The 10,360-nt window shown below is 44.8% G+C and overlaps 1 protein-coding gene across 1 annotated transcript; it reads left to right on the top strand.

Annotated features, from left to right (window-relative positions):
* The first annotated feature begins 5,071 nt into the window (after nucleotides 1–5,071).
* On the top strand, nucleotides 5,072–9,528 carry LOC311370793 (spindlin-W-like). The gene is made up of 5 exons (XM_084489100.1): nucleotides 5,072–5,373; nucleotides 6,049–6,086; nucleotides 6,615–6,874; nucleotides 7,461–7,694; nucleotides 8,212–9,528. Exons 2-5 carry the CDS (start codon nucleotides 6,067–6,069, stop codon nucleotides 8,415–8,417), a joined length of 720 nt encoding a protein of 239 aa, XP_084345226.1. The 5' UTR covers nucleotides 5,072–5,373; nucleotides 6,049–6,066; the 3' UTR covers nucleotides 8,418–9,528.
* The last annotated feature ends 832 nt before the right edge of the window (nucleotides 9,529–10,360 follow it).

A 10,360-nucleotide genomic window follows, 5' to 3' on the forward strand; every position in this document is an offset into this window, starting at 1 on the left:
GTCCTTTAATGAGTCTTTGAGTGTTTTTTTTTTCTAAATCTCATCATCACAAGAGCATTGGCGAAATGAACACGCTGTTCATAGCTGTGCCAAGTGTTTTTACGAGTCTAGCTCTGTTTTCCCATTTCCCTAACAACCACAATGAGATGTGTTTTTGTGTATTTCATTACATCGCCTGCACCGAGCATTAACACCCACGTCATAGGTTGGAGCAAAAATGGCAGGGAAAAGGATAAAGAAGAAGAAAAAGGATTACGAGAGAATGTAGAGGCAAAATAACACAGGGTATAAGGAGGAGGATGTGGATCCAGTATGACTCAGGACTGTGCACCGAGAAGAGTTCACACACAGGTGAAAGGATCCCGGCAAAAGAGGGAGAGGGATTTGCACTTCCAACCTGTTTTTTACTCTGTTTTTTTCAATCTGTTCCTCTGGAAATCGAAATTGGAGTATACATTGTAGTCATTCAACTTGTTTACTCATTTAATTCTATCTGCACTGTACAGAAATGTTATATGGTTCTTAAACACTGTTCTCATATTTTTGTTAATTGACAATTGTCGTAAATATTGGGAACGGGACGATTGATTGAAGAGCTTGAAAAAGTTCTTGTTGAAAAACAGAACGAGGGGGAAAAACAAGAAAGAGAGAAAGAGCGAGCGTGATTCCCGTTATAGAATGAGCACAACCTCACAGTAAACAATGAACATCACCACTGCCCCCCGCCCCCCCTAATATCTCCAACTTCCGTCTCCTCTCCTCCAACAAGAGGAGGAGACCAGGAGAGCTGAGGGTACAGAGCCCCTCACAGATTCACCGTCTCCTGGCATCAGCCATACATCTGCTGCGATTGTCATCCATGGTGAGCCGTCGTATTGCTAAGGGCTCTTAAGCAACACAACCAGACGTGTTCAAGGACTGAGAGGCTGACTAACATGGAGGGGAGGTGGTGAATGGGATAGATGGCCAATTTGATGCAGAAATATGAACAGATGGCCTGGAGACACCTAAGCGTCACGCGTGTCTAATTTGGTTGGATTCCCCAACATGGGGTTTCGCAGACTGGACCTGAAAGTTATGTTGCAATATTTTTGTTTATCCTCCATGTGTTGACACACACGGATGGATTGGGCTCGTACACACAAAACACACACACACACACACACACACACACACACACACACCTTTTGCAGTTAGTGAATTGACGTAACAAAGACTACAGCGGATGCAATACCCTTTCTTCTTTTGGTAAATTGACTCTGATCACACATTTTACAAAATGCAAAAACTCAATTAAGGGAGAACTGAGCTTGTTATCACAGCAAGAGTTTAATGGATGATTCATTTGTGTGAAATTTATTGCCCAATAAGGGACGCACAATACGCTCAATTATCCCTTTATTGCTACTGAAGCTTACCGGTACGCAACATAAGCCGCGCTGTGAAATCGAATATGTTTTCAGCACAGTTTGAAACCACGCAGGTGCTAACGGTGCCCCACACCGGGCTGACCTTTTCCGTCTTGCTTTACTACGACTCACAGACACACAGGCGCACTCTCTCCAGCCAACACCAAACCGCCGAGAAGGAATGCTACGAGACACATGTTGACGAGCGCACCAGATGGCCAGAGCCATGGCCAGCATGTGTAACTAAAGGGGGTGCTCCAGACCGGAAGCATCCCACACCCCAGCCTCTTCAAGGTCAGCCGGGGGAGCGGGCCGGCTATGGGGTCCACATATCTGTCTGGTGGTCCGGCTGAAAAAGAACGGAGGTAAAAAATAATAAATAATGATGATATTAATAATAATAATAATAATAATAATATAAATAATTGTACAGGCCCGTCGGCTCCCCCCACCAGCGCCACACTATTGTGTCTGAACAGATGGGGCAGCGCACACATTTGTCAAAGACTTTCAGGAGCTCCGGTGCAGCTGCACTATTAAGCTATGGATGTTCCAGCCTAAACGGGCCTGGTGGCGTGCCAGAAGCATAGGGGTGCGAGGCTCACGGGGGGGGGGGGGACGGTTCCCTGGCTGTGGAAGGGTTTAAGCGGAACATGCTGGCAGCTATTTCCCAGGCAAGGACCGAGGCTATGACGGAACGGGTCGGCCAGTGAACAATGTTTCTTCGATGCGCTTGACTTTTATACAATGAAGGTGGAAAATGAAGAACGTAGTAGTAGAAATGAAAGTAAAAATCTGCATTTACCACGTATGAACATTGCATGGAGCCGCATCTTCCCACAGCCGTAAACGTTCGGGATGTACGTGGCTAATAAAAATCATGATCAATGAAATGGACACACACTACCCCGCCCCCCAACCCCGCCCCCCCCCAACCCCGCCCCCCTCCCATCCCCAATACACACACACACACACACACACACACACACACACACACTGCCCTTGGATTGACTTTGATTAGGTTGAATGTAATCTGCCTGAAATACTTTACGACAACAGCCTTTCACCATGGGCCTGCAGATTTAAGATTTAAGATGTGTGTGTGTTACCGTGTGCCAGAGTGTGTGTGTGTGTGTGTGTGTGTGCCTGCTCTGATTTCTGCCATGTCTACTGTGAGAGGAGGATGAGGAGGATGAGGAGGAGGAGGAGGAGGAGGAGGAGGAGTGAGATATACCTGGAGACATGAGAGAGAGAGAGAAGGAGTCCACTATTTCTGGAGCCAGCAGTCGCGTGGGTCCCAGCGGGGCAAGCCACAGTGGGCTCCCCTTCTCAGATGGCAGGAGAGAGAAAGAGAGTGTGTGTGTGTGTGTGTGTGTGTGTGTGTGTGTGTGTGCGCATTCAGGTGTGCGTTCAGGTGTGTGCATTTGTGTGTGTGCACGGGGTGTGAATATACAAACACAGACACTGCACGACATGATGGCATTGTAGCATAGCGCATGTCAACGGTGGAAGTTCAAGAGGAGGACGGGGAAGATAGACTTGTACTTAATTAATCCTTCAGCCTCTGCAGATGACCCTATAAGCTGCTGCGGCACAGCGAGGGCACCCGGGAACCAGTCCGGTGGTCGGTGCCCTTTTTCTTAAGTGCAGGGCCCGGAGTCTGAACAGGGGTGTCAATCGCACATTGTGAAAAAGGCTCCAGCTGACATCCCTGGGTCACACACACACACACACACACACACACACACACACATGCACACACACACACACACACACACACACACACACACACACACACACACACACGCTCACACCTGACATTGTTTAGGTATAGATGAAGGACAGAAGAGAGCTTGTTGTTGTAGGCTGGCCCACATGACCTGTATATGGACCAGGTAATTACAACTACTACAGGAGTACCCGCCTCTGGCCATGCGCAGCCCCTACACGAGGACAGTAGTGCACCAACCTTGGTGTTGCGGGGGGGTCTGCAGACTGCAGCCGGCAGGGGCCCAGAGGAGAGGGCAGCAGCCAGCCAGGGGCCGCTATACGCTTCCGCCTGCAACTTCAAGGAGATGCTGCAAGGCTGGAATGCAGAACACTTACAGCATAATGTAGCATCAGTCAATTCAATCCAACATTGAAAACGGAGCTATTGCAGATGTGTGTGTGTGTGTGTGTGTGTGTGTGTGTGTGTGTGTGTGTGTGTGTGTGTGTGTGTGTGTGTGTGTGTGTGTGTGTGTGTGCAGGTATATGTATGTGTGTGTGAATGTGTGTGTGTGTGTGTGTGTGTGTGTGTGTGTGTGTGTGTGTGTGTGTGTGTGTGTGTGTGTGTGTGTGTGTGACTGTGTGTGTGTGTGTGTGTGTGTGTGTGTATGTATGTGTGTGAATGTGTGTGACTGTGTATGTGTGTGAATGTGTGTGAATGTGTGTGAATGTGTGTGTGTGTGTGTGTGTGTGTGTGTGTGTGTGTGTGTGTGTGTGTGTGTGTGTGTGTGTGTGTGTGAATGCGTGTGACTGTGTGCGTGCGTGTGGGGGGGGGGGGGGTGTATGTGTGTGAATGTGTGTGTGTGTGTGAGAGAGAGAGAGAGCGAGAGAGAGAGAGAGAGAGAGAGAGAGAGAGAACAAAAGAACAGTAGAAAGAACTAAATAATATAAGAAAGAACGAACAAACATCAAAGTAACGTATCTTCTGATGAAGTGGTATGACATATTATTAACTAAGGCCTAAGAAGCAAAAGGAAAACTGCAAAGCCTCCTTAGCTTAACCTTGTTATCATTGCTCAATTTAGTTAAATAGTTCCTATACTTTGTGGATTTATCATTTTAAGGAATCAAATAATACAAGTAATAGGCTGCATTGAAACATACACATAGTGCCTATTTGTAGAACATGCCTTATTTCACATGGGAAAACAATGATTGATATTTACAACACAAGGGTTTCTAAATATTAAAAGTGAATCCCAATGTTTACTTTTTTTGTGTGTGTCAAATCTTTTAGTAATAATCCGGATGATATTGGAGCTCTTAACTGTCGATGTTGTGTTAAGTACGACATCTAGTGGTTATAATGAGCATTTCAGGGACAAACTGGTAGGTAGCCTACCTTTTCCTTTTAAAAAAGGTTTACCTCATACATCATTCAGTAGTATGTACTTTTGTTTATCAGTTACTTCGTCTAGAAATGGTATGAAATAATGGTTCAATAATATTCAATTAAAATATATTAAATTACATTATTTGGACATTTAAAAAATAGGCCAACTAGTCAGACAACCTTTGAAATATCCGGGGAGTGGATTGCTAAAAAAAAAAGTTTTATTTTTTGTTTCGCTTTCACACAGTTTCTATATGAACATAAAAACATTTGTATGCATACAATTTTTTTTTCATGATAAGAGAAGCGGGTTCGCCATTCAACATACAAGCAGTTAAGTAAACATGTGACGCTTTCTTTAATCATAGTAATTTAGGTTATGGGAAATACAGGGGGAGAACCGGGTTGTATGCGGGCAGTCCAGACAGGCCTCCACATCTGAGTTGACTTGCAGCACAATAATATATAACACATTCTCACTTAGCTCACTCAAATTGCTTTGGAGAAAATGTCTGGGCCAAAACGCTCTGAGGGTGTTCGGGAATTGTAGTTCTGTGGCTGAAGCATACCGTCATCCATTTCGCTTATACCGTAGCTTTGCTTATTTTATTGCAAATGTTTTAACCCAAAATGTTTAAGCTCGTCGTTTAAGCGTTTTAAGTTTTAATCTCCTTAATACTTGATAAATATATCAGGATGGGAATCGAGTCCATTAACAACAGATCCCAGCCTGCTTCGAGACGCGCCGTTCGCTGGCTCGGTAGTTGTAGTTCACCAGACAAGACCGTTTCCTTGTACACTATTTAGGCTACATTAGTTGGAATCTGCACTTTCCAGGCAAACAGATGTAAAATTGTCGATCAGGTAGGGATAAGACGTCATTAATGATTTCCTTTTAACCATTTCAACTCGTGTTAACCGCATCTAATTCTTGTAGTATCGCTGGTGAAAGCCTGTAACGTTATGTCATTTTAGTAAGAGAAGCGCATCGCCTGCATGTCGATGCATTTCCTTTTGTTTCGCTGTGTGAACCGAGGTGGTTTTAGACCAGCCATCGCTAAATGCTTACACTTAAGTAGAGGAAAGGATTGGCTTCGTTCCATCGGTACAAATGTAACATAATGCACCGCTGGACGCCTTGGTTGACTGGATATGTGTATGCTATCTCCCACAACGTTACACGTTGTTCAGCCAATAATCATAGCATGTTTGCACTATGGCAGACATGGCTATTACCTTATTTTCTATTAATATGGCCGTGTTGCCAGAAACTTTATTGGTTTTGGCTTAAATCGCCGTCGATTTGTGTCACCAATTGTATCAATTGTGTTGTTTACATCCGGTAGGCCAGCTGTGTTGGCTAATTTGCATTGCCTTTGTTGAATGAACTTGTGGCCACTCATTGGCAGTGTGTCCAAAGCCATGTCAAACTATTTCTCTATCTCCATTGTTCGTTATCAAACTCGATTAACTCATAGTCACTCTGTGAATAACGTCCCACGTCATAACACCCATTTGACTGTGTTCTGTGTCTCACAGGACTGAATTTATGGAAACATGTCAAAGAAACGGGGAAGGTAGGCTTAACCACCAGGTCTTCATCATTTTGGAATCAGTCCCTCTCCAGTGTCCTCAATGCATGTTAAAATGTAGCCACCACAATCTGATTGGTCCTTAGTTGAGTGAGATAGCCACTGATGGACAAGACACACTGGAATAATGGCATGTGCTGACAGAATTACAGAAATCTTGATCATTATTGTCCTCATTGTGTCTTTAATGTGTTTAATATGTACTATGTGTTGTGTTGTCTGTCAATATTTGGCATGCTTTGTCCAATCTGTGTGTTTTGGGTTATCGGTGAAATACTGGAATCCATTTTACCTGTTCAGGCCTTCTGCAATCGCTCCACATTTGAGTCGTAGCCCTACTCCAGAAATCCTAGTTTCCCTCCTTGAAGAAAAGAAAAAGAAAGTGTGGATCCGGTTGCCGGTTAGGGGAATGAATGCGAGCACGCGAAAAGGCGACATGAGGGGTGGTTCCGCTGCATTCTGTGGAACGTATTGTCTTCTGTGTGGCTTGTGTCCCCCCCCCCCCCCCCCCAGGAAGCGCAGCAGCGGGGAACTGAGCGAGAGCTGTGCGTCGACGCTCACCCCGGACCCGGACAACCTGCTGGGCCTGAGGATCCAGCACACGTGGCGGGAGAAGGGCAACCTGACGACGTGGAAGGGCACGGTGCTGGAGCGGCTCACGGTGAGGAACACCCTGTACATGGTGAAGTACGACGGCTTCGACTGCGTCTACGGCATCGAGCTCTTCAAGGACGAGCGGGTGTCCAATCTGCAGGTGCTGTCGGAGAAAGTCGGTGAGTCCGCGGTCGTACCAGCGTTTGGGGTTAGGGGTTAAGGGTTAAGGGTTAAGGGTTAGGGCAGTGGGTTTAGTCGGAGTGCAGGATGGCGAGATTTGATGGCAGGTCACAAAATGGGCTGTGTTGAAATGCCGACCTTGGTGATGAGTAATATCTAGGTCCCTTGAATTTGAGAACTGGAAACATAAAGGCTGAAAGAATATTTCGGTAGAATACACTTTTCATTTTCATACACAATTCATTTCGTGAGCATCTTCTCAACATTTTCATTTATCACAGTGTCCTTCGTTGCTCGCAGTAAGGCCTTCCGACAACACATTTATCATACAGATTCACCAACCCTACCACATCATACCGTTATTCCATAATATAGCAATATCTAAGATATAGTCAAAATAAGCATTTAAGCCATTACATTACAACCCATATTTCCATCCACAAAAGATAACCAGCAGCACTGTGAGCACTAAGGAGTAAACCTCCTCTTCTATAGGTCATACATAGCTCCTCCTATAGGTTAGAACTCGTGAACTACCCAGGCTGTGAGCACTAAGGAGTAAACCTCCTCCTTTCTCGCCACAAGTCAACAACAAGATCAAGGTGCCGGCGGGCGCGGAGGAGCTGGTGGGCCGGGCGGTGGAGCACCTCTTTGAGAAGGAGGACGGGGAGAAGAACGAGTGGAGGGGCATGGTGCTGTCCCGCGCCCCCATCATGACCCACTGGTATTACATCACCTACGAGAAGGACCCCGTGCTCTACATGTACCAGCTGTGGGACGACTACAAAGACGGAGACCTGCGCATCCTCCCAGAGTCCGGTAGGTTGTTCCCGCCCGGCATGCATTAAGAGGCAGGTAGTAGTGTGTCAAGAAGACACTGCCCAATCAAAATACTTTTTAATTTTCAGTTAAAGTTGTGCGCTCTTTTTTATTTTTTATTTTCCGATTTGATCTTGTGAAAGTGTCCTATGTTAAATGCAGGCTCGGGTCGTCCTCAAGTTATATATTTGGACTAAGCTAGAAGATTGACTTTAGGGGACTGCTCTTTATCTCCCGTCTATTGAAGGATATGGGTTTTATTTTCCTCGTGCACCAAAACATCAATGATTAGGTTCACCGTTGGTACTACTGAAAAAGAGCTGCCCCTGTATTCAACTCTGAAACATTCATTGTCGAGGACTTTTTTCTCATATCCGTCTGGCCCCAACAAGCCTTCAAACAAGAACCAATTTGCTGTACAACTCTGCGTTTCCCTGCTCTTAGCTCTTAATATTCTCTACCCTCTTGTTCACCCCCCCCCCACCCCCCTGCTCCACCCCCCCTCCTCCTCCTTCAGAGAACAAGCACCTGCTTCCCGCGGACAGGAAGCCCGGCGAGGAGACAGAGAGCCTGGTGGGTAAGCAGGTGGAGTATATTACAGACAATGGTCTGAAGAGAACAGGCCTGGTCATCTACCAGGTACCGGCCAAGCCCACCGTCTACTACATCAAGTACGACGACGACTTCCACGTCCACGTCTATGACCTGGTGAAGACCACCTAGTGCTAGTCCGCCTAGGGTCATCCCCCCCCCCCCCCCTCCCCCCGCCCACGTGTTCCCACCCCATTGCCCACTTTGGATCAGAGCCCCGTGGTTATGTACGGCAGTGTTAACGGAGCTGTTTAACCAATGGGAGAATACGAGCCCCAGCCATATAGTAAGGCCCTACAGGTAACTCCTTTATAAGTTCATATTGGCAAATGAACACTATTTCTATTTATTTGAATGGCACTTAACCAACATTTTTTTGGTTTAGGTACTTTGTTTCTCATTAACAACAAGAGGGGTACAGAGAGAGAGTGCTTCACTTATTATTTTGTTTAGTCTCACTATTGAAACTCCAAAAATCTTATTGCGCGAATCCGAATCCTACTTTAACTTGTTTGTTTTAGTGGGCATTTGTTTTGTATGCAATGCTATTTATTTCATCTTGATATGGTTGTACTGGTCATCATACAATTTATTTTGGTGAAATGTCAAGTGCTTCATAATGTGCTGTTATTTCCATGTCAGAATTCCTAATAATCAAAGAGAATTCAAACCTAGATGAAAACTGTCATTGCTCGTTAGCGCACATTATTTAAACTTATTTTATATCTTAACTGTATTCAGATAGGGAACAAATCGAATTTCTATTGTCTCATCTTGAGAAATCCGTAATTGTTATTTGATATACTATTAAAATGTTATCTGAACGTGTCCTATTATCTAGATTATCATTTGTTACAGACATTTGTATGTTGGTAAATCTTTACTCTTTGCCATAAAGGAATACTGTGACAGGGATGTACCAATAACGAGACTTGTATCTGAAATGTGCATCTGATATCAGTTCAAAGGTTGTACTATGGTATTGTATACCCTTTTAAGAGCATTTCCTCTGATACAAACAATGTGATGTCTGTGATTTTTGGTCTTCTAAAAAAAATTGAATTGGTTGATGCTTGGTTAGTAATCTAAACCAACGCACTGTGGAAAACCGTGGTGGTGGTGGTGGTGGTGCATCCCTGGTGACCTTATCATTGAGTTATCATTTACTGTGACCCTGCATGTGTATTGTCTTTTGTAAATATAATGTTAAACATTTTTAAACAACATCATGTTTGTTTTTTGTACATTCATTTGTGTGAACCTTTACATGGGATACAATCATACAAATTATTAACTGCCTCTAATTTGAAATGTATCTAACAAAAGTCTCAGCAGCACATATTTCTTGTTGGAGGCATAATAATGCCTCAGCTTTAAGAATCTTCCAAATCCAGTCTTCTCTGCCCATTTGAAGAGGCAGTGAATGGAAGGTCGCTGTAGTAACAGAGTGGTGATTCATGTTGTCTTAAGCCCGAGCATTTCCCAAGCCCACCATGTTTATCTGAGGAGTTGGGCAGTTCATCTCCTCTAGTCATCTCCTCTGATAAGCAATGGATGTGTTTGCTTCTTGGACATCTCAGACTGATGGATCATGATGAAGATCCTGGTGTTAGTGAAGAATGATTTGAATTAACTACAGAATGGTCAGATTGAGGCAGGATTCAACCATACTTTCTTGGCTGAAGGCCAAATCACACAGGTTGATTAATCTTCAAAATAATAAAGATCTTTGATTACACGAACGCCAGCAATGCGCTTGAATTCGTACTGGATGGGCCTAAAAATAATCAAGGTAAAATTCGTCCCTGCTTCAATGAATGGTGCACGCTATTAACACATTTGAATATCATTTGAATGACAGGGCGTCAATCATCTGGGGGGGGGGGGGGGGGGGGGAAACAACAAATGATCAGATTTGCTTATTCTCATCAAACTTTGAGCTGGTTTTTGTCTTTGTGACCAATGAACAAAGCCACATGCTCCAACCCTCCCCCACCCACCCACCCACCTCCTCCGGGTCCGTCCAGGGTGCCAGGCTGCAGTCGGGTGCCAGCAGAGGCATCAGAGAACAGTTG

This window comes from Micromesistius poutassou, assembly GCF_964030765.1.
Source record: "Micromesistius poutassou genome assembly, contig: SCAFFOLD_6293, whole genome shotgun sequence".
Taxonomy (NCBI): domain Eukaryota; kingdom Metazoa; phylum Chordata; class Actinopteri; order Gadiformes; family Gadidae; genus Micromesistius; species Micromesistius poutassou.

What these genes read in the sequence shown, in the direction of transcription:
- LOC311370793 (XM_084489100.1), top strand. Translation starts at nt 6,067, where the DNA reads ATGTCAAAGAAACGGGGAAG. An exon ending in GGTGCTGTCGGAGAAAGTCG is followed by an intron (nt 6,875 to 7,460) that starts GTGAGTCCGCGG and finishes TCTCGCCACAAG; the next exon opens with TCAACAACAAGATCAAGGTG. An exon ending in GCGCATCCTCCCAGAGTCCG is followed by an intron (nt 7,695 to 8,211) that starts GTAGGTTGTTCC and finishes CTCCTCCTTCAG; the next exon opens with AGAACAAGCACCTGCTTCCC.